Genomic DNA, 25,186 nt, shown 5'->3' on the forward strand with positions numbered 1-25,186 from the left:
TGCCGCAATCGGGTCTCCGTCACTGGCAACATCCTTAAAAAACGATTCAATAGGCCTAAATTCAACAAAATCCACTCAATCTTCAAAAAAAGGGACCGACCGATTAAAAAATTTTATTCGCCCCATCGGTAGGTCTGGTCGTGACATTTCCGAAACTGTGCCGCAATCGGGTTCCCGTCACCGGCAACATCCTCAAAACGATGAAATGGGCCTATATTGAACAAAATACAACCGTTTCCGAGCAGTTAAAGCCATGTAATATATTGCGTCTTAAACCTGGCCGGAGAAATCTGTAGAAATCAGAAATGAAAGACGCAAAAGAGACCCATTAGTTTGGCCTTCGGTCACATTGATCATAATGAACACAGATCTTATTCTTTTCAAAGCAGTCTTCAATATTTTCCGGACCTTGAATGCCGTTGACTGCCACAGTAGCCAATACAATACAAGCTATCTATTTGGGCAGTAATAGTACCTTAAAAATTAATGGTCAAAAGCAGTTAAATAGACCCTCCCAAAAAGCAGTACAGTTACTTCATTAGAAAATTTTCCTTTGGTCACCACGGACTTACTAATAATACTTCGGTACGCGCCCCACACATGCGGGGGTCTGGGGGCGGAGCCCCCAGCGAGCAGCGCGAGTAGATTATTATAATGTAAACTCAAGATCTAACCGATTAAGAATAATTGTGTGAAGATTCAAAGAATAAAGAATCAAGTGTGTTCTTACTGATAATAAATCAATAAAGAATCAAGAGTGCTCTTACTTGCAAGAATATCAATGTCAAAATTTCCCTTTCTCTGAACAAATAGTTGCCGGTGTATATCGCTACTTTTCCTGTCATTGCAGTGCCGCGGCGCCGATTGTGCACACGGTCAGGGAAAACCAGGTTCCGTTTTTACCGTGCACAGAAACATTCCTGCCAATAGCATGTACGTTCTTATACGAACGCTATAGCGTCAAATGACACGGCTAATCCATGGGCAACGTTTTCGTTTTAGCCACTCGAGTGGCGCTCCGTTTGAATGCCAAAATTTAGCCCGGATCGCTCATTGCTCTTGAAGAACTCTGACGGGCTGGAACGCCAAATTTTGGCATTCCCAGGGGGTACAAGGCCTGAAGGTCACATTTGGGCATTCAAGCGCCACAGGAGTGGCAAGGAAACATAAAACATACTAATCTATTCGCAGTGCGGAGAATCAGTGATTGTTGTCTATGATTGCTCCCCCACCTCGCCCTTTAAAGTCTGCTAGTTGCGGGGCGCCCGTGACAATTTTCATTGATTGAAAGATGATGTGTTTGAATAATTGTTCCAGGACACGTGACAGCGGCATTGATTCTCTGCCCCCCCCTCCCCCCCGGTTAAAGTCTTGCTGACGTGTTTCGCGCTGAGCAATGGCAGGGTCCGGCCTCGAGCGGCTCAGTCCATTGCCAACGTGAGCACCAATGCCTCTCTTCGTATTTTTTGTGTATTTCGGCGTTCGAATGAACCTCGTAACAGCGCTGCCCTCTCAGGTACATGTCAGGTACACTGTATTGGTGTGGCGCCCCGTTCGCTCGCATCAACGCTCGCGTGTGATAAATATGTTGCACAATTAACACTGAAGGCCTTGGTGCATATTCAGTGCGCACTGAGATTTTCAGTGAAGGCCTGAGAGAGGATTGTCTCCGGCTGCCAAATAGCCATGACTTTATGTAAGGGAGGGTGGGGCAGTTTGAAACAGAATTTGGAATTTCGTTATTATAATCGTACTGTTGGTCTATATTCTGCGTGTTTGCACTAGATTACTAGAATGACTCGTTATCTAGACTAGAAAACGCCCGCAGACGCTCACAAGTTCGTTCAACGTTAATAATAAGGTGAAACTCCAACCCTCGCATCTGTTTCAAACTGCCCCAGGCCGGGGCAGTTTGAAACAGCGATGGGGCAGTTTGAAACAGCTGTATGGAAGTCAATACGGGCCAAGAAGAGCCGCGTACACAACTCAAATAGATTCAAATAGACTCAAATAGACGTTGCCATGCAAGTGCTGACATTTTGACGAACTTTTTCAACATTTTTAATAATTATTTAAAAGCCAAAAAAGCACTTTTTTTCAAAATGCGGATTTATTAAATAATTGTATGGCAATGGATTCGTCTCAGAGAGACGAACAAAAGTTGTTAACACACAGTACTGTTTTTGAGTTGAAATAAGGCCGTTTTCGACCCGCAAAGTTTACAACATACAACAGTCAGTAAATTTTGCATTTTGATGCAAGTCACGGGTCAAACATACGACGTCTCCATTGATGCCATCTGGAATTACGAACTTCCATCATTATACTCGCTTTCCACAATATAAAACGTTTTTCCCAGTGATATTGCTGTGTTTCTAACTGCCCCATCCACTTCTGTTTCAAACTGCCCCAGAGGGCACCATTCCAGTTGCGCTGCTCCCCGCCGGACTTGGTGAGGGCTATGTCAGTGTCCAAGGGTGCATTACGCTTGGTACTAAAAGATGAATTAAAAGCGCGGGGCATGATCGCTTACTAGCGAAACCCAGACGGAAACTCCCGTGACTTCGAAATTTAAGTTTAGGCCAATTTCAATGTTACCGAAGTTTCACCTTTTTCCCAAGGCCACTAAAGTGTACCGTTGACGACCGTGTCGATCGCAAATCAGTAAGATCATGAAAATAGAAGATTGTGCACACTCACATTTCCTTCGGCAGCCCTCATTGCTTTAATATTAGTGTTTGTTTCAAACTGCCCCTGTTTCAAACTGCCCCACCCTCCCTTAACACATGCAGACCATTTCTTTTCATATAAAATGTTGTGAACCAAAATCTACCACGTATGCAGGTTTCATCCAGTTTGCTTTGTTAGTCCGATTTAGATAAAGGAACACACAGAATGTGAACACACAGATTTAAATAGGACATACACAAGTTTGAAATCCGTAAAAATATCTTTAGGTTTTCTTTTTCATTTCCCATCCAAACTTATGGCATGCCAACAATTTTTCTGTGTCTAGTCGAGATGAATACAAAATGACGAAATGTCACGTTCTTTGAGCATTGTGTCACGTCACATTCATTTCAACGATGTCACCTTCCTGGATTGCACTCTCGTCCCAGGAACGTGACATCACGTTAAACTCACGTTCGTTTGAATGTGAGCAGGCTAATTTTTGGCCGATTCACATCCAAACGAATATGACACAACGCTCAAACAAACGTGACATTTCGTCACGTTCTTTTCAACATGATGTCACGTTCCTGTAATGAGAGTGTGAAAGTTATCACCCTAGAACAGTGTCGAACAGTGTTGTGGTGTCACTATTACCGTGAACGCTGTTCGGTCGCCAGGCCCTGTGCAAGCAGTTGCCTCCCGGCCGCGAGCCTCGGCCGCAGGAGCTGGACGTGGTGTTGCGCCTGGTGGACGGTCAGTCCCGGTCCTGCCTGGGCGTCGTCGTGTCGGCGACGCACGTGGACCCGGACTCGGGCAAGATGGTGCACTTCCTGAGTCGGACAGGGTCGCCCGTCCGCATCCTCACGACCAAGTCCGTGGCGGTGGAGCCGCCATGGGAGCGATGCGACACGTATGTCGTTGTGCTGGGGCAACGGCTCGGGTCCGCGGGTCCGGGAGTGGCCGGTATGCACTGGACATGCACTCTAAAACCTTACGAAGTATTTGGAGCATGTGTCCGAACCAAAACTTGAGTTTTTATGGCCAAGAAAAACGATACACGCGCCGAAAATAACGCTCTTCTTTAACACGCTCCCAATTTTTTTTTTTAGGTACGAGGTAGCCTTACAGTATACCCAGGATTCAGCCGGCGCGAGATTCAATTCGCGTGGCCCTTTATGTATCTTGGAAATTTTCTATAGGATTTTAATGAGATTTTACAGACTAGTAGAACTTTGAACGCTGATTCTAATGCTGAAATGTGGTTAAAAAGTAAACGGCCAATTTTGAGAAATTTGCTGTCAAAATCGCTGTTTCCATGGCAAAACTCGACTCGTCAAGGAAAAAGGAAGGGAGTGGAGGGAGCCGAGCCGGACCCGAACAATAGCTGAGCTCCTTTTCGGCCCTGTACAGCTTACCCCAAAAGATAAAAAAGCACGTTCGAAATGAAAAATCTCTTTGACTGCAGCTAGAAGAGATCCAACAATAGAATTGATGTCGTTTCGAACGTGGCCATTTGGATCGGCCGGCCGGCCGAAATGAAAAATCTCTTTGACTGCAGCTAGAAGAGACCCAACAATAGAATTGATGTCGTTTCGAACGTGGCCATTTGAATCGGCCGGCCGGCCGGTGACTTTTTATGAGAGTGTCCCGCACCAATCCCGCACCGCTGCGTTGTTTTTGTTGTTGTTTTGTTGAAAAATTTTGTTACTCTTCAAATCGGAGTGAATTGAGCCATTTAACTGCGTACCTGTGCACATGCATCTGTGAATTATTGGCTGAGCGATAGCGAAGCCCGTTACTCAGGTGGGGTTGAAAAGTTTTTCCTGTCTGCGTGCGTGTGTGTGGGTGCGTGTGTGTCCGCACTACTCCTCCTGAACGGCTCGGCCGATTTTGGTGAGATTTTGCACACTTTTTTGGTATGTCCTTGGCTCGGCAAACGCGAAATTTCACTATCCTAGCTGAACTGGTTCAGTTTTTATAGCCGAAAAACACCTAAAAAACGGAGAAAAATCGGGTTTTCTGCAGGCAAATGCCTTCTGCCTTGAAGAAAGGGGGTTCTGGGTGGCGGAGCCCCCCAGTTGAAAAGAAACAAGGGTCAAGATCGTGTTATCTGTAGATGAAGCAACTCTATCTGGAATGAAGGGGGGTGTGGGGGGCGGAGCGCCCCAGCATGCAACAATTTAGAAGTAACCGACGATGGGCAAGCCATGGCCTGCCGAAGGCAGGCTAGCGCCGCAGGCCGAGGTAGGTACGCCAGGCGCGGATTGGAGGAACAGGCAGCGAGACATGGCGAAGCCTGTTACGACAAGACGCGGTCTGGCGTAAACCTACCTTGTCTTTCCTTAATGCAGTTTAAGAGTCGCTTTACGACTTTTAGTTTCTTTTTGAATAAGCTGGTCATGTAGCGAAGTTTGATGGTACTTCTGATTCAGTTAGCACTATGATCACACTGTTAAAAAAAATCTTAAAATTCAGACCAATTTTGTAAGACCTTGTGGTCTGATTTCTGAATTAAGACCAGAAGTATGCAAAAGAAGAATCCTCGGATGAAATTTAAGACTTTCGCAGTCTTAAAGGCAAATTCAGACCATCCAGACAAAAAGTCTGACAGGGGTGACTGAAAATTCAGACTAAGTACAAGACCATGTAGTCTGAATCGCCTTTTCAGACTATTCTCCTGAAAAGGAAGACCGATTGATCTTAAATTTCAAACTGGTTGTGTATTTTCAGACCATGGGTCTGAAACGGGAGACGTATTGTTCTGAAATGTCAGACTGGTTGCCTCACTTGACCAAATTTAACCGCAATATTCGAGAGCTCGATACAAAATCTTAAATATTCACGAACAGCCCAAGTTGTCCGCAGTTTAACTCCCGCAACACGCGTTTGGTTTGTTTATTTGTGGCCTCCTAGCGTCCAGCGAGCGCGCTTGGAGTCATCAGCATCCTGCAGCCGTCCTCTCAGAGCGGTCCCGTGGTGTAGTGGATAGCCCAGCGAGCCGACGAGCGAGGATTCGATGGTTCGAATACCAAGATATTCGGAGTTGCCGAGAGCACGGCCGATAAGTAACGCGCAAGTTCTATCAAAGACTTCTCTCGCAATGGAGTGAAGGTTCAACATTACAATTTTGTGTTTTTGTCTGAAGTTTCTTCAGACTGGCCGTGTCTAATAATTCAGACTAACTAAATCTTAATTTTCAGACCACCCAATTCTAAACTTTGAGACCACCCTATTCTAAATTTTCAGACCGCCGGAATGGTCTGAAATTTCAGAACCCCTTACTGTTAATTAACTTCAGTCAAATTTTGTCTGAAATTTCAGAATATTTTTTTTACAGTGCACTTCGCTCCACCTCGCGACTTTCAGTGCTCATATTCCTCGAACAAGACTCACCCGCGTTTCGATACCATCCCTCTCGAGTTTATAAAGTTTGTCAAGCCAACCGTCGTGGTGTTGCTACGTTGTGAGTGAGAATTATTACACAGAATTGAAGAAAACATGACTAAAGAACCGTAGCCTTTGGAAACAAGCCAAACAATTCAACGTCAGCAACAATGGAGAGGCGGTTTTAATGCGCGACTATACTCGTGTTTTCAGCTTCGCGATTTTCGCAAGGGCGCAGACGCCGACAAAATTGTTGCCAACGCGCGAAAATTAATTTACTGCCTTCTTTCTGCTACCAACATTTTCATAATGATGGACTTTAAAGATGTTCCCTTGTCAGATCACTGTGGAATACATTAGCATTGGCATTTTTCAAATTTCCCGGCATTTTGATTTCTCTTTATTGCAAAGTTTAAATTTTGACGGGTGGCACATCGACCACATTGGTTCCACTGCCATTCGCCCCCTTGAGCCACCCCATACCTTTTACGTAACTTTTTTGCTTTCCCCACACTCCTACCCAAATTGACTTCGTGACTCCTAAGATTTCTTGAAATCGTATTTTTAGTCATATTTTCACCCGAGAGAAAATTATAGGCTGCAGATTGGCTGCAGGCTGGCTCCCTCCAGGTTGCTTACAACGCGCGGATGGAACTCGGATGGCTGCAGACATTGGCTGTATTCGGACATACGTCAGCCAAAATACAGCCATCCGCAGCCGGTGCAGCGTCTCTGGCTGCACCTGCCAGCCACTGAAGTGTCCCTTTGGAGCCCAGTCAGCGCTGCCCCCGCTGCTCTAGGCTGCACCCCGTAGCCTTCAGGATGCGCCAGACAGCCTTCCTTCGCGAGCCACGCTGCCCCCAGCAGCCACGAGGCTGCGAGGCACTGCTCTAGACTGCACCTCGCAGCCTTCAGGATGCCCCAGGCAGCCTTCCTTCGCCCGGGCCACGCTGTCCCCGGAAGCCTGGAGGCTGTAAGGCGCTGCTGTAGGCTGCACCCCGCAGCCTTCAGGATGCTCCGGGCAGCCTTCTTTCGCCCGGCCCACGCTGCCCCTGGCAGCTATGAAGCTGCGGGTCAGAGCCACATCTCGGCCGCATCCTGCAGCCTCGCGGATGCCATCGGCAGCATCCATATCGCTACTAGGCTTCACTCCTTAGTTCATGAAGGTCTCCATGAGGACCTTGGAGGGTCCCTGTTACGCCCTTTGAAGTTCTATGGAGCCCTTTGAAGATTTTCTAGGGTCAGAACACCGTTCCGGATCCAAATCTGATAAGTAATTTCATGTAGGACTTACCGTTCCCGAGATATCAAAGATAGCAAAAAAGTTTCCCGATTTTTACGAAACTTGCATGGCTTATGTATGTTAAGGTATTCAACTCAAATATCAGCATTCCACGCACCCAGTCTATTTTTTTCTATTTTTTATAGCCCTTTTATCAAGGAATACGACCGTTGCCTGAATACCGCCAGCATCCACCACGCTGCAATCCGTAGCCTACAGGCATTGCAGCCTACATGGCTGTTTAGTCCTGCCGTAGCCCGGCTGCATCCGGCAGCCAACACGCTGCGACGCGCAGCCTACAGCCATTGCAGCCTGCGTGGCTGTAAAGTGCAGCCGCGGCCAGGCTGCCGCAGGCAGCCAGCACGCTGCGACGCGCAGTGCGCAGCCTACAGCCATTGCAGCCCTGCAGGCTGTAAAATCCAGCCGCGGCCCGGCTGGCGCCAGCAGCCAACACGCTGCGACGCGCAGCCTACAGCCGTGGCAGCCTACATGGCTGTAACGTCTAGCCACGGCCCGGCTGGCGCCAGCAGCCAACACGCTGCGACGCGCAGCCTACAGCCATTGCAGCTAAGTTGGCTGTGCGTGGCAGCGTTTATAGGCTGCTTAGGGCAGCCAAAAGGCTTCTGTGCGCAGCTTCTGAAGCGTTTCACAGCCAAAGCGCTCCGTGAAACAGCCAGACCAGCCACTGCAGCGTGGATGGCTGGAAGTCCAGGAGGTCGCTATGGCTGCGACATGGCTGCAACGCAGCCACGGCAGCCATGCATACAGCCAAAAAACGGTCCATACAGCCATGCGTCAGCCGTGCGTCAGCCTTTCTGCAGCCTTCTATTTTTACTCGGGCATGGATCCAATGCCAGTTTGAGGAGGTGCATATTACCACGTTTTCCCTTCGCACAGAGGTGAACTGTGTCTGTTTGCCTACCTGGGTAGATATCTAGAGATGAAGGAGGGGTGCAGTTTCCTTTCAACCCACAGAAAAAAAAGGAGTTCTCTAGGGAAAGGTCATTTTTGCTTCAGGTGCTTTCCACAGGCTGAGGGGAGACAGCGCACGGACCCGCTTCGTGTTGGTGTGGGCACAGGGCGTGGTGCACGGCGACGACTTGAACGTCACCACGGCGGCCGTGTGGAACGCGCGTCGCCTCAACGCCATGGTGGTGGCGCGGACGCGACCAGACGGCCCCATCCAAGTGCACGATTTCAACCCGTTCGATTCCGGTTGGTAATTCTGTACTTAAAATTTCGGTATGTGACCGCGGATTTGACGTAGGAAACATGTCACTGCACACAAATGGTCCTTATGTAGTTTAAAGGACCGCGACCGGGCCGAGGGGGCCACCACCCGAGGGGTGAATCACTTAGCGTTCTTGTGTACACATGAGTACATGAGTACGGGTGAGTACACCTTGTTTTACTCATAAATTTCACATTTGTAAGCATTTTTAGGCTTCATTTAGCGTTTTAAACGGCACTCAACGCCAAATCGGTCGAACAACTAGTGAATTTCACCCTTTTTAAACTTGTGAGTACACTGAGTACGGGCAAATTTGTACACATGAGTACACTACTGATTCACCCCTCGCCACCACCCCCGTAATCCTGTGTACAAATTGGCTGGTAATCTCTGGTAATCCATGGCGTAATCACGTAATCCTTGACAAAATTCTGTCATTTTTCAACGTTTTTAGTCATTTTTCAACGTTTCTGAGCTATTTTTCAACGGTTTCGAACCAATTTTCGAAAATTTCACGCGTAATCCCTGGTAAATATCCTGTAATCCCGTAATCTTGTGTACGCCTGAAATGAGAGTGGTGGCCCCCTCGGACCGGGCTTTTCGGGGAAGGCGGATTAATAATAATTATTGACCAATGCCCATTCCATCGTGAAAATTTTGCTTGTCCCTTGATGACAATTTCAAGGTCACTTTTCCGTACAAGATTGTCATCAAACTAGTTGATGATATTTTGTGGCGCTCATGCCTTAAGTATGGGACCAACTAATTTTTACAGTGTTCCGCACTGCCTGCATCAAGGAGAAAAGGGTAGCCGTTACAAAGCGTCTTGTCTGATGTCCACGCAGAAGCTTTTCCTGACAGTTTTCCCATCCGTTTTGATTCTAGCGGGAGGCAAATGCAACGACACCTCTCCACTGTTGGTGGCCAACTGGGAGCCAGGCTCCGGTCTGGTCTTGGCGTCCCAGTCGTCGCGCTTGTTCCGCTTCGGCCGCGACGCGCGGCACCTCAAGCTGGGGGGCTGCCCGCTGAGGGTCGGAGTGCGGAACCAGAGCATCTACGTTACCATCACCCGCGACGCGTCCGGCTCGTGGCTGCTCAAGGGGATCCTGGGCCACATCCTGAGGGCCTGCGAGAAAATTCTGAATTTCAGGTATCAGGTAATTGTTTGACAATTTTTTGAACTTTCGTAAAATTGTAAAATCTTCGAAGAAATCCTTCGTAATACAAAGCATTTCATGATAATACGAAGCAATTCTACAACGCCTTCATTTTCTTCGTAGTTATAACGTAAATGCTTCGTAGGCTTTTAAGAGTGTTGCTGCTTTAAAAACTACGTAGGGGAAGAACTGGACAGGGGAAGAACTGAACACCCCATATTTTACTTAAGTTACCGTATGCACAGGCATTACAACCATCAAAAGTTGTTCAGAGGCATCATTACGTGATAGTTGTTAAGCCTGTGCATACAGCATTTGGAGTAAAACATGGGGTGTTCACTTCTTCCCCGCCCTGACCCTATGCACAGGATAAAAAGTCAATAATGCACTGATTCTCAAAGCGCAACTGATCCAAAATGTAAAAAGCATTGGCGCATCTATCGCTTTATTAGCGATAGTTATCACTTTATCACACCAAAATTATGACAATCTGGGCCCAGACCGGACAAAACCTAAGAGACTCATTGCATATTGTGATAATTGGCCCGTCCCGTTTATTTTTTGTAAAAATAACAGGAAAAGTAGCGATATACATCGGCAACTTTGGCCCGTCCCGTACATTAAGAAACGTACGAATTTCGCCTATGTTTGAACCTGACGGGAATTAAACCTGAGTCTGGGGTTAAAATAAATGTCGTTCTTGTCATCAGCACCCTCAAAAACATCAGAAACAATGCAAAAACTCGAATAAACAGAATGTTCCAAAAATACCCCGCTGGGCTTTGAACCCGCGTCCGAACTTCTCCGATTCACTTGAAACTGGCACCATTGGGTTTCTCTCGTCACCCCGATTCCAAAAATACCCCTACATGCCCTCCTAGCTGCATCCGTTGCCGAGATCCTCCTCGACCCCATGTAGACCATGATGCACCTGCAGCAGCGCCCCTGGGGCTCGGATCGGATTTGCTGCCACCGGGCGGTTCTTAGGGTCACCCAAGGAGGCTGCATACCAAACTTGGTCAAGATCGGACCACGGGAAGTCCTCGGACGGACGGACGGACGGACGAACGAACGAACGGACGCACAGCAGGGATCATACTATATGCCCGTCCCTCCGTCATTTTTTTACAAAAAATAAACGGGACGGGCCAAAAATGACGGAGGGACGGTCATGATCCCTGCTCTGCGTCCGTCCGTCCGTTCGTCCGAGGACGTCCCGTGGTCCGATCTTGACCCAATTTGGTATGCGGCCTCCTTGGGTGACCCTAAGAACCGCCCGGTGGGAGCAAATTCGATCCGAGCCCCGGGGGCGCTGCTGCAGGTGCATCACGGTCTGCATGGGGTCGAGGAGGATTTCGGCAACGGATACAGCTAGGAGGGCATGTAGGGGTATTTTTGGAATCAGGGCGGCAAGACAAAACCAACGTTGCCAATTTCAAGCGAATCGGAGAAGTTTGGACCCGGGTTCAAATCCCAGTGGGGTTTATTTTGAACATTCTTTTTATTCGAGTTGTTGCATTCTTTCTGATGTTTTTGAGGGTGCTGATGACGAAAATTTCATCTATTTTGCCCCAGACTCAGGTTCAAATCCCGTAAGGATTTAACATGCGAAATTTGCACATTTCTTAATGTACGGGACGGGCCAAAGTTGCCGATGTGTATCGCTACTTTTCCTGTTATTTTTGTTATTGCTACCACAGATGCGATAATTTGAAGGAATCACACTAGCCTTTTTATCGCAGCAAATTGTATGAAACTTATCACATTAGAATTACCAGTGTGGAGAGACAAAGTCAATGCGAGTCTGAGAGTGCGCTTTCCGCAGCCCACGGAACTAGGGCTGAGCGGTTACTGGATTTTAAAACCGGTTATCGGTTAATGAAATTAACCGTTTTTCTACCGGTTATCGGTCTTTACTTTTTAACCGGTTATTTTGGAATAACCGGTTATTTGAAAGTAGCCTGACATTTTTGAATAACCAGTTATTTTCTAAAATAGAGTCCAAAGTAAAAGAATATACACTTTGAAAACACTGCAGGTTGATGAGTCGGGCTACAAAATCCACGGTTTTGATGAACTCTGTTCGTTTGCAGACACGAAAATGAGCTGTTTCGTATGCTCCCCCGTTAGAAACGTTTGCGTAAGTTTTAAAACTAGTCTACCCTGGCTGAATAGCCAGCCGCTCAGATGCAGTTGAGGACACCGGTTCTGCCGGGGACTTTCTGCGAGGGAGGGCGACGTCTGCCCTCCAGTCAACCAGACTAGCCAATTAACCTGACAACCGGTTATGCAGGGAACGGTTCATTGATATTAACCGGTTACACCTATAACCGGTTAATTCAAAACTCTTTAACCAAAAAACCGGTTAGTGAAAATAACCGGAAAATTAACCCGTTAACCGCACAGCCCTACACGGAACTGGCGCGTTACTCCGCATCGAAGCCGCGCGACGCCGTGACGAGGGCCGTGCTCACGGAGGTGACGGACGGCTTCCTGGACGTGGCCCTGATGCCCGGCGCCATGAACGGCCAGCACGAAGACATGGCCATTGCGCACCCGGGCTGGTTCAACTCGTGGTGCTACACGTGGGCCGTACCGTACGGCAGTGGCGGCGTGCCTCCGCTACACTACAAGTCAGTGCACTGCAAACCTAACTGTATGTTAAGCAGACGCTCGCAAATGCAGGGATCCTTAACTTAACATTTGACTAACACTGCTTTCATAACGTAACATAAAACAATGTTCGCTAAAGGTTAAGGGTACGGACTTATGAAAGTACTTGCAAAAGTACATCCACACAAATTCGAGACATAAAAAAATAACCTACCCTTTTGAAAAGATGTTACAAGTTAAGGGTTGTAACTTTAACTCTTATGATAACGTTATGATGCCCGTATGAGGCAAGTTAAGGATCCCTGCGCAAATGCATGCATGACCAAGTACACACTTACAAATGCCCGCTTAGCACGGAGTTATTCGGCGCCAAGCATGCGTTTGTGTGTACATGGCCAAGCGTTTGTAAGGCCAAGCGTTTGTAAGTGCGCAATTGCAAGTAAGCATTTGCAAGAAGTGTGTGAATGATTTGTAAGTGTGTGAATAATGCAATCTTCAGCACATTCGACGGTGGTACAACTTTTTGTCCGCCGGGTGGGACAAAGTGTCTAATAAAAGTACAATTTGCAGCAGGCGTGCGACAGAATGTGTCGACAGGCGAGAACGAAACGAAATCGTGTCACGTTCTTTTCAATTTGATGTAACACTGTCATATCATATTGAAAAGAACGACGTGACACGACATCACATTCCCTGAATAACAGTGAGCTGGCAGCAAGAGTTCTGCCAATTTTTGCCCTTAATCAACAATCTCGGACCACACTCACACTCTTAAAAGCCTACGAAGCTTTTGCTTCATAACTATAAAGAAAATGAAGGCATTGAAGAATTGCTGCGTATAACGAAGGATTTTGCTTCGTACTACGAAGCATTTCTTCGTAGATTTTACAATGCCTTCATTTTCTTCGTATTACGAAGCGGTTCTTCGTAGAGTTTTTGCTTTGCACACTTCGTTCTTTTCTTTCTGGAAAACGCATCAGGCATTCCCCTGTGAGTCCAGCTTCGTTCCTTCCACAGACTGACTCGCGAGTTCTCACCTGCGACGTGGGCACTCATTGGTGCGTCCCTGGGCCTGGCGTGCGTGGTTACGTCAGTGCTGGCACACTGCTCCGGGAAGTGGGCAGCAGAGGAGCCAAATGTGACCGAGGTGTGAAACAGGGTACCTCAGGTTGTTCCCATATCAAACTGAAAAATAGACTAGTAATGCAAGTGCACAAAATTGCGCCGTGAAAGTTATATGGTAGAGCGAATGCGACGACATCTTATTCAAACGAGCGTGATGAAGAACCGCGCCGGCGGCTAAAAACTCGAAACGCGTTTTGAGCTCCAGAGTCGCTAAACAGGACTGGAGCCGAAGGTGTGACACCACCTTTCCTCCGCTCGGAAAGCAATATATTAGCAAAGGGGTAGGGGGGGCGCCTCGGTTTTGTTTCAGAAGCCTCAGGGCACGCGCGGAAAGGCGTAGAGAGTGCTTAACATCACAATTAGTAATTTAATAATTAAGAAACGGAAGGTTTTTGGACAAAATATGTTAAACATTCACAAGTTGACCCAAGTGCACTCTACCAAAAATGTCCTGTAAATGCCGTTAATTTATTACCAGTTTTCACTGTAGGTCAATTCACAGCGTTTACTGTGATCTGCTCACGGGATTCACTGTGATCTTGTTCGCGGTGTTCACTGAGATCTGGTCCCCAGTAAACACTGTGAGTTTGACGCCGCTAAGCACAGAAGTACTGCAAATCAGGCTCCAATTCACGGCGTTTACTGTGGCCAGATCACAGTGAACACTGTAACCGAGATCACAGTGAACGCCGTGAACTAGTTCACAGCAAACGCCGTGAATTGCATAACAGCAAACATTGGTAATAAATTAACGGCGTTGACAGGACATTTTTTGTAGAGTGTGCAAGGAGCGAAACACTGATTTGGCCGAATGGTCTCTCCGCGCACTCTAAATGTCTTACGAAGAAATTTCCCATGATACGAAGGAAATGGCGCAAGCATTACACGAAGGTGCACACAAAATCTATGTGTGTACTCAGTACACACTTCTAGGTGTGTACTTGTACGCACCTAGAAGTGTGTACTTGAATGAGTACACACTTAAAAGTGTGTAATCAGTGAGTACACACATAGAAGTGCATGCGTTTTCCCTATGCCGAGCATGCACCTCGCAAGTGTGCACTCACTGAGTACACACTTAAAAGTGTGTACTCATTCAAGTACACACTTTACAGTGTGTACTTATTCAAGTTCACACTTTACAGTGTGTACTTATTCAAGTACACACTTTACAGTGTGTACTTATTCAAGTACACACTTCTAGGTGCGTGCTTAGGCAAGTACACACCTAGAAGTGCATGCTTGTAAGCACGCTCCTAGAAGTGTGTACTGAGTACACACATAGATTGTGTGTGTTTACTCTTCGTGTTACGAAGGTTTTTCTTTGTATCTTTCAATGAAAAAGCTAAAAAGATTCGTGTTACTAAGAAATATTGCTTCGTATTATGCTTGCGCCGAATTCACTGTAATATACGAATTGTATAGGTAAAATTTCATTGTAAGACATTTAGAGTGTGGATTGTTTAAACATACATCGACATTTACGGTCTCAAAAAGGTGTCTGATATCAGTCTTCGGAGACTTCAATTAATCAAAAGCCGTTATTAATCCGTCTAAATTGGGACAGTCATGTTTCTACCACTCTTAACCTAGAAGGAATTAACTGACCCGGTTTCTGACAAACTTTCCTTCGTTTGTTGCGCTGACGATGGAAAGAGAAGCCTTCTTCTGCAGTTTTGTCTTCTAGTCATCCATGTTTCTGACTTCTCAGAAAATGCATGGAAAATACCACAAGAAAGGGAATTCCTCCGTAAAGTTCTATTTATAGTCCCATAACTCTGAGACTTGTATTCTTGGTGTTCTCACTACACTGAAAAACCAAACGTGGTGTAGACCGCACCAACTGGTGTGGTCAAATGGATGCCATTTTGACCGCATCAGTTGGTGTGGTCTAGACCACGTTAGGGCCTTTGATGCGGTCTAGACCACGTTAGGGCCTTTGATGCGGTCTTGACCACACCAAACGTGGTCTAGACCGCACCAAACGTGGCCAAACGTGGTCTAGACCACACCAACTGATGCGGTCAAAATGACACCCATCTGACCACACCAGTGGTGCGGTCTGGACCACGTTTGGTTTTTCAGTGTACAACTTATTTGTTCCATTAACTTCAATAGATGCATGGCATTGCAGCGAATTACCTACAATCCTAAGTTATTCGGGGCCGTTTGTAAACGACATAATTGAGGCAAATGAATCAGACCAGTATTAACTCGTAAGGAAAAGGTCTAACTGAAACATATAGTTGGGATCCAATTGTCGGGGTCGAGAATCTTGCCCATGGCGTTGAGGAAAATTGTGAAGAAGTGTTTTAAGTTACCCCCGTTGACGGTGCAGGATGCCCGGTGGATGGCGGCCTCGACAATCGGCCCGCTCTGCTCGGCCCTTCTGGGACGGTCACACTCGCGACGGCCGCCCCGCACCAACACGCTGCGGGTCTTCCTGGCCTGCTGGCTGTACGTCGGCCTGGTGCTCAGCACGGCCTACACGTCCTCCCTCAAGACGCTCGTCTCGTCGCCGACGCGACCCAGGACGATCCGCAGCGTGGAGGACTTGGCCGCCTCCACCCTGCCCATTAGTGAGTGCACGCTAAATGTCTGGAGCTGCTCACAACTTTTCAAAGTGCACTTTAGACCCATGGGACGCAACTATTTTCACCCATTGCGCACTGTAAAAAGTATGTTGTGAATTTACGACGGAATATTTTCCGAAGGGTTTTTGGGAATGTCCAAAAGTGCACTGTAAATGTTTCTTTCCTACAGGGACTTTTGTAAATCAACGTAGGTTCGTCGTTAATTTACGAAGGTTCTTTGTAAATTTACGAAGAAAAATCGTAAATTTACAAAATTTGTCGTAAATTTACGAAGGGCTTCGTAAATTTACGACGGGCTTCGTTAATCTACGACGGGTCTTCGTAAATCTACGGCGGGCCTTCGTAAATAAACGAAGTGTTGGCAATTTTTTTGCCGAAGGATCCGTCGTTAATTCCAGACGTATAATTACGAAGAATCTTTGTATATTAACGAAGGTTCTTTGTTTATAAACGAAGGTTCCCTGTAAATTTACGAAGGATCTTTGGGCGATTCCATGCCAAACCAACGAACGCTTGGAATTTCATCTCTCCGATTTTGATGAAACTTTTTTTGGGGGTAGGGGTCATCATAAAAAGACCCCCTGCCATAGGGTTTTGCGATATCTCACCCCGTTTGGCTGTGGCAGGATATCAAAGTTTAAGCTTTAGTCAAAATCATGATATTTTCTTAAATTTCCTCTGTTCTGGCAGATTTTTTTTGGATTTTTTTCCATAGTGTTATTTTACGTAAAAAGAGCTGGGGAACACGATGAAAACGGTTTCGAGACGATTGGGTGAAGTTTTGATGCCAAAATTTTCATTTTTCGTCATATTTTTTCGAAAAATTACCATTCCCAAAATAGCTCATCTTTGATTTCGACCTAACTTTTACCAAATGATCTCCTAACATAGTGGAACAAAACCCTAAAAGGGTTTGGTCGGCCCGCCCATAGGATCTGAGAAATCGCAAAAACAAATTTTGAAAAATCACCAAAATCGTGTATTTAAGGTGGTGGTGGTGGTGTGGGTTCTTGCCTGCGCTGCGCAGCCGTCTGTTCTGGTCAACATCGACTTTCCCCGCTCGGCGTGCAAAGGGAAAAACCACCCGCCAGGAGCGCCTGTGAAGCTCGGATAGGCAACCCGCAGGCCAGAGTGCGCATGTGCATGCGTTGGGTTGCCTACCTTCCATTACCATTACCACTAAGGGCTAGACCACACATGATTTAAAACTGAACTTCACTTGAAAGGCTGGACCACAATCAATCGTGTGTACAAGTCTATGTTTCTTCTGTTAAAATGGTGAACAGTTCATGTTGTAGAGGCGGAAGAAAGGGGGGACAGTTAAATTAGATAACGGTAAATACCCATTATTTACTCAATTTTAATTTTGTACGCAAATGAAAAAAAAAACCCCCCTTTTTTCAATTTTTTAGAGTTCCTCCCCTTTTCCCCTTTTCTTCTGCCCTTACAACATGAGTTGTTCACAATTTTAACAGAAGAAACATAGACTTGTACACACGATTGATTGTGGTCTAGCCTTTCAAGTGAAGTTCAGTTAACTCATGTGTGGTCTAGCCCTTAGTGGTAATGGTAATAGAGGGTAGGCAACCCAACGCACGCACATGCGCACTCTGGCCTGCGGGTTCACTGAGAATCCAAACGCTATGAGTATAGCGTCAATTGGTGCAATGCAAAAGCATTGCACATGAAGTGCAATGCCTCCCCATCGCCATCCATTAGCATACGGCATTTTCGGGATGCATTGCACGTGAGGTGCAATATGGCTATCGCATTGCCGTGTGGGTTGCGATATGTCAGCTGCATTGCACCATACGTGCTATACTCATAGCGTTTGGAATCGCAGTGTTGCCTATCCGAGCTTCACATGCGCTCCTGGCGGGTGGTTTTCCTTCGCACGCCGAGCGGGGAAGTCGATGTTGACCAGAACAGACGGCTGCGCAGCGCAGGCAAGAACCCACACCACCACCACCACCTTAAATACACGATTTTGGTGATTTTTCAAAATTTGTTTTTGCGATTTCTCAGATCCTATGGGCGGGCCGACCAAACCCTTTTAGGGTTTTGTTCCACTATGTTAGGAGATCATTTGGTAAAAGTTAGGTCGAAATCAAAGATGAGCTATTTTGGGAATGGTAATTTTTCGAAAAAATATGACGAAAAATGAAAATTTTGGCATCAAAACTTCACCCAATCGTCTCGAAGCCGTTTTCATCGTGTTCCCCAGCTCTTTTTACGTAAAATAACACTATGGAAAAAAATCCAAAAAAAATCTGCCAGAACAGAGGAAATTTAAGAAAATATCATGATTTTGACTAAAGCTTAAACTTTGATATCCTGCCACAGCCAAACGGGGTGAGATATCGCAAAACCCTATGGCAGGGGGTCTTTTTATGATGACCCCTACCCCCAAAAAAAGTTTCATCAAAATCGGAGAGATGAAATTCCAAGCGTTCGTTGGTTTGGCATGGAATCGCCCCTTTGTAGATTTACGAAGGTGCTTCGTAAATTTCCATTGTGATTGGAAAATCGGCAGAGATCTTTCAAAAAATTAACGAAGGTTTTTGTAAATATTTGAAGAGCTTCGTAAATTAATGGAGGAACCGTTGGCAATTTTTTTGCCGAAGGACCCGTCGTTTATTCCGGATATTAATTTTTACAGTGCGTATGAAACTTTGTGCGCTAAAATTGCACAAGTTCTTCATTGTACACTAAATGTCATGGGACTTTCTTTGACCCATGAATGATGCAATTTGAAGCACATCCGACGGTGGTACAAATTGGTATACGCCAAGCGGGACAAAGTGTCTATTGAAAGTATAATTTGCAGCAGTCGTCGGACGAAATGTGTAGCCAGGCGAGCACAAAATTTTTATCACGGTCGAATGTGCTTAAAATTCGTTAAAATAGCATCATTCATGGGTCAAAAGAAGTCCTATGACTTTAAGAGTGTGCGGAAACGAACACTGTAGGTCTTATGTTCATTTAAATCCTGTATTGATTTCAGGGGCTTACTTCGAATTCATTGATCAGATCCGGTACGCAGCTGATGAGAGCGTCTCGTACAGGAAAATACACGAACGGGCAGTTCCGCTGAACGCGGCAAGTGAGCTGGAGGCTTTCATTGTGAATCCCTCAGTTGCCTTGGGCCATACTCGAGAGTGGCTCTTGAAAATGAGACGGGAAGTCATTTTAAGACACGCTGTCGGGGGCCACAACTCATGTAAGTTTTAAGTGGAACTAGTCCAGCCGCGGCGGCAGCAAGACTATAAGTTGGAAGTCGAGCTGTACGGTAGAATCTGTAGTCGACTATATCGCGCCGTGGGGTGAAACACGAAAAATGTCGCCTGGGGTCAAGTGGTATGGGAAAATCCACTCTAAAATATCAGAATTGCAGAGTATACTGTGAATTTCAGAGCCTATTGGTTTACAGTTCCTGAATACTTCCTCGAGTTTTTGGGGATCTATTTTCTGGTTTCACCTCCGGTCCGCGAGATAGCGGGAAAAGGATGCCAAAACTATATTGAGGTGGTAATGGCTCAACCAAATTACTAAGCTGATATTTTTTTTTAATCTTGGGCAAAAATCCAATTTACAGCCTTTGTAAGGGAGGGTCGGACGATTTGAAATAGATTCAGGAATTCTCTATACTAACAAGAAATTTACAGCCTTTGTAAGGGAGGGTCGGACGATTTGAAATAGATTCAGGAATTCTCTATACTAACAAGAAATATACTGCACTCCCAAGATCCTACTGACCTCTTTCTTCGTAATACGAACAAAAAGCTTAGTATTATGGCAGCACAGCGACGAGGGGGTAAACACTTGCGTAATACCCTGTACACAAAACATTTTGGGACCAAAAGTATGAAAAAATGTCACTTTTCAATGAAATTGAGGCGTAATACATGCGTAATACAAGTGTAATACCCCGTAATAGGGAGTAGTCTGTAGAAGGTTCACCGGAGTGTTTACCCCCTCGCACAGCGAAGGTAGTAACGTATGGTGAGGGGTTCTCAGTAACTTATGACCAGTTTCTTAGTATAACAAACAAATTTTTTTGTATTAGGATAGATTTGTGTCGTAGAGTACTGAGAATTAGCTAAGTTATTATGACAGCATGGCATTTCTCAGTAGGAAATTGGGAGTGTGCATACCGGTGCTAAACTTGTGTGAGCTGAAAAGTCTGACCCTTCATGTAGACCGCACAGCTCCAAAGGATTCATCAATCTAGAAACCGTAAGCTTCGAGATTTAAGACGCTTTCATACCCTAGATGATAATAGAATCACCCCATAACAGCCATGGGCGTCATGTCGAGCTCGGTTTGAGGACCATGTCCTAAAACATGTGACATCTGGGATCATCTGGAATGGATAGAAAGACAGTGCCAAATTGGCGCTGAACACCATCAAATTCTCTATGCTTGTCTGGAACTCAGAATGTGTCAATGAAACTTCATGGAACTCTGCATGGCACTGCGAAACTTGAAATCTGAGGGACGTGAATTTTGTTCCTGTTCAAAAGGGTGGTGTCACCGGAAAATGAACTTATTGATTCCTTGGGGACTTTCGTATAAGGCCCAGGTTAAGTATTCAATACAACGATGAAATATTAAAACTTAACTTTTCGGCAGATGCTGGAGCAATATACATATTTTCTGATTATTGCTTGCGAACGGTTCTGGCACATCCATTCGTGGTGCATCGTCGGTAAGTATACTGGAAGTTGACAGTAACGTATGACCGCCACATTTATTTTTGGCCTTGAATAGAAGTGGAGCATCCGTCATGGTCTATTTTACTAGTTAGACAAAATGTCTGCTCTGCCATTTCAACTGTGTACATTGTATGGAGTAAACGCTGCATAGCTGTGTGCCATGTATACGCTGCGTACAAGTCTTGTACACATCTGCAAGATGCGTGGAGTTGATAGGCAGAACCAGCAGTATTCATGAGCTTGTATACTCTTTAAAGCCTACGAAGGATTTGCTTCATAACTACGGAGAAAATGAAGGCATTGTAGAATTGTTTCGTATTACGAAGAAATGCTTCGTATTACGGAGGATTTTGCTTCATAATACGAAGCATTTCTTCGTAGATTTTACAATGCCTTGTTTTTACTGTGTACGCAGTATTTTCTGCATACAATGCATATTCAGTTCAGCTGGCAAAGTATTAAAGTAAATCTAGCCCAAAATGTGGTAGTATTGGTTAAGACTCTTTCATTCGAGTTGCATAGGAAAAACAATCTCTGGAAACTCTTCTCAACCAGAACAGGTCCCACATTTTGCACTCCCAATTTCCTACTGAGCTTTTTCTTCGTATTACGAACAAAAAGCTTAGTATTATGACAGCACAGCGAAGGTAGTAACCTATGGTGAAGCGTTCTCAGTAACTTATGACCACTTTCTTCATATTACGAACAAATTTCTCTGTATTATGACAGATTTGTGTCGTAAAGTACTGAGAATTCGCTTAGTATTATGACAGCACGGCATTTCTCAGTAGGAAATTGGGAGTGTGGACCGCAGCGGGACACTCAAATAGCCTCAGTGTGACTGAACCTCTTACTGCGGTGCTTTGCAGATCTATACTGGTCCCGGCACTCCAGCACGCCCTGCAGCTCTTGGCGGAGGCAGGCTTATCCCCTGGGGTGTGGACAGAGGGCAAGCAGCTGCCGCCCAGCCTGAGGCGCCAATTCGACCTGCAATTCGACTCAGGGCCGTTGACACTGTCCAACCTACTGCCCGTGTTCATCCTGAAGGCGGTGGCCGACGTTGCCGTGATCCTCGTCCTCTGTCTGGAAGTGGGCACGGGGTGGGTCAGGCAACAGTTCAGCCCAGGAACGTAGAGAAACCCGTCCGTAGTTTGACTTTTGTTGCCTTAGGCCACATCTTGGAGAGGTTTCGTACTTCTAGCAAGCCAGGAATCATATCAATTGAAGCCCAATCAAACTTCTTTTTTCGGATGAACTTTTGTCAGTAGACGTTAGTACCGTGCAGAATGCAGAGCTGCGATACCGTCACTGTATCGTTATCAAGCGTCACGCAAACAAGTGACAGTGCAGCTATTGTTCGATCTCTAAAAAAAGTTAATCCCAACAAACTTCCATTTTTCGAAAGAACTTTGTTAGTAGACGTTAGTACCGTGCATAATAAAGAGCTGCTACACCGTCACCGTATTGTTACCAAGCGGGACGCAAACAAGTGACAGTGCAGCTACAGTTCATCTCAAAAACAGACCCAGCCCAATCAAACTTCTTTTATCGGATGAACTTTTGTTAGTAGACGTTAGTACCGATCAAAAGGGCGAGCTGTGACAACGTCACTGTATTGTTTTCAAGCGTGACGCAAACAAGTGACAGTGCAGCAATATTTTTACAGTCGACTCCCGTTAGCTGGCAGGGCAACCGGGAGGCGCGTTGGACAACTAACGAGAGGCCCGGGCAGGTAGGCCAGGCCCAGCCCGGCTGAGGGTCTGGCTGGCCGGCGAGGGATTACCGGCGGCTTGATCCCCTCGCTTGTCGTGTACTATTCCAGAAGAAATATAAAAAAAAATTCTGTTCGATGCTAATCGCATTGCAAGGTGTTCCCATTTCACTTTTTGGCTTTTTTGAAATGCCGGTATTGGACCGTGCCAGTGTCAACGACGCGACTGGTAGGTGTGTTGTCGTAGCTCATGGTAGAGCGATGGGCCGGGGGCGGTTGGGGGCCTTTCGGCAGCAACGATTCCCGTTGGACCGGGTTTCGCCACCGCCAGGTCAGGTTGCTAACCCTTTATGATTCCCCTTCTCCACTCCCCTTCGGGAGGGGGGTGGGGGGGGAGGGGCCGACGGGGGGAACTCTTTTGCATCCGAGTGCCAGCTAGCACAGAGAGAGGTGCACCCCGAGGTAGGCCACCCATTAAACACGCGTGGGTGGGGTCACGGGCAGGGGGAGGGGGCGCGAGAGGGTCGCGCCCCCTACGGCCCTTACATACAGGGCGTCCTAGTTTGGACGCTTCACTTATTTATTATAGGGAGAGAGGCGCGTCTCTTCATTAGGGAGGGCGGGACGCGCCGTAAAGGTAGGCCCCCCATTTGGCACGCTGCTGAAAAAGCGCTGCGGCGAAAAACAAAGCCCACACCCAGCCGGGATTTGAACCCGTGTACTTCTTACCTCAGCCGACACCTAGCCCACTGACCACCGAGGCCCTGATTGATTAACGTCCGTCCAAACTTAGAGTGATGGTACCGCATTCAAGCAGTCAACTGAGGAAAATGTTCTGCACCCGGGTTTTGAACCCAGCTACTTCTCACCACGGCCGACCTCTCAGCCCACTGAGCCACCGAGGCTCCTTTTCATGACTGCCTGTCTAATCTTAGAGTGATGGTCCCCGCATTCAAGCAGTCAACTGGGAAAATTTTTTCTGCACCTAGGATTCGAACCCAGGTGCTCTCTCTCGGGCATCCATTTCCTCTGCGCTCTCAGCCACCGAGGAATGGGTACGATGCTCGCCGATGTTGATACTGGTGGTACGGGATTCAAAGTTCAACTGAGGAAAACGTTTCCACACCTGGGATTTGAACCAGTTACCTCTCCCGTCCCGGGGCGGCCGCTACCTCTGCGGCCTGAGCCACCAAACCCTTTCAGACCTGCCTCGCCCAACCCTAGACCCGGTTCTTTTGGGGTTTAAGAAGTTAAATGACAGTTTGGGGGCCAAAATCAGGAAAAGATTGGAGCCCGGGATTTGAACCCGCGCACTCCTCATGGCAGCCGACTCCTCAGCCCACTCCGCTACCAACGCACTTGGTGGGGACTGCCCCGAAACTTGTACTGATGATACCGATACCAGATACATTGTAAACTGATGAAAAGTGTCTGGATTCGAACCCAGATCCTGCTCGGACAACACTCCTGTGTTCGTTTTTGTTTGTCTTGCCCATTAAGCCACCGCTACAGTCAACAGACGAAAAAGTTTGTGCGAACCGTCACATTATTATTTTATGCTATTCTTGTTTTATATTATTATTATAATTATTTATAATGCGAAGTTCGCAATATGCTTGCGCTATTTCCCTCGCACTAGGTGAATTTCTTGGTAAGACATTTAGAGTGCCGGATTCCTCGCCAGTGCTGCCGTACTCACAGTGTCAGAGTCCTGGGAAAATGCGACTTCCGTGGGGAAAGCGCAGACAACGACTGGAGTCTGCGGCTCCTCGGAGAGCGAGAGCCGTCGTGACAGGCGTCACTTGGGCCCGGGGAATCCCACCCAGAGGCCACATTATTTGGCGCGCCTCTCCGAAGCACTTGTACACTCGAAATGACAGAGTGAGACTAAATCACTGTTTGACGGGTGTGAACTGGCCATGGAAGGATCGCCTTGAACTGTGCTCCGACTTTGATGTTGCCATTATCACTTTGAAAACCTTAAAAACTATTTAGGGCTTACGAAGAATAGCAGCTTGTTACAACAAAGCATTTTGAGCATACATAAGCTTAGAAAGAAAATAATTGGTATTTACGAACTATTTCTATGTAGAGCAAAATAAGTAGTTTTTACTAGGGTCAGGGGGGGGAAAAAATGGACAGGGGAAGAAAATGGACACCCCACATTTGACTTCAAATGCCGTATGTACTGGCCCCACAACCCGTCGTGTAATGAACCGCTGATGCCACGGAAAAAAGTTACTAGGGGTACGCGCCGTTTAGTTTGGGCGCGTAGTAGGCGAGCGATGCGTAAGGCCAATACAGAGTCTTCCGTAACAAAGACGCGGAATTCATGTCATTTTCTTGATTATCTTACTGAAAACTGCAGGAAACAATGGGAAACTCAACTTTGAAATTTTGGTCACAAATTGGTAAATTTCGGGAAAAGTAAAGGTCTGGGATGAAATTGGAAGTCATTTTCGTGATCAGCACACAAAAAACTGCAGGAACCCATGTAAAACTCGACTTAAGAATTTTGATCCGAAATTGGTAAATATTTGGAAAAGTAAAGGCCTGAGATGAAATTGGAAGTCATTTTCGTGGTCAGCACACCAAAAACTGCAGGAACCTATGTAAAACTCGACTTAAAAATTTTGGTCCGAAATTGGCAAATATTTGGAAAAGTAAAGGTCTGGGATGAAATTGGAAGTCATTTTCGTGA

General features: G+C 46.4%; 1 protein-coding gene across 1 annotated transcript; it reads left to right on the top strand.

Annotated features, from left to right (window-relative positions):
* Positions 1–1,446: 1,446 nt before the first annotated feature.
* On the top strand, positions 1,447–22,293 carry LOC117644309. The gene is made up of 10 exons (XM_034383648.1): positions 1,447–1,516; positions 3,351–3,636; positions 8,357–8,554; positions 9,456–9,727; positions 12,134–12,360; positions 13,358–13,487; positions 15,804–16,044; positions 19,064–19,279; positions 20,692–20,767; positions 21,644–22,293. Exons 1-10 carry the CDS (start codon positions 1,448–1,450, stop codon positions 21,906–21,908), a joined length of 1,980 nt encoding a protein of 659 aa, XP_034239539.1. The 5' UTR covers position 1,447; the 3' UTR covers positions 21,909–22,293.
* Positions 22,294–25,186: the final 2,893 nt, after the last annotated feature.

Source organism: Thrips palmi, unplaced genomic scaffold (assembly GCF_012932325.1).
Source record: "Thrips palmi isolate BJ-2018 unplaced genomic scaffold, TpBJ-2018v1 HiC_scaffold_18, whole genome shotgun sequence".
Classification (NCBI taxonomy): Eukaryota; Metazoa; Arthropoda; class Insecta; order Thysanoptera; family Thripidae; genus Thrips; species Thrips palmi.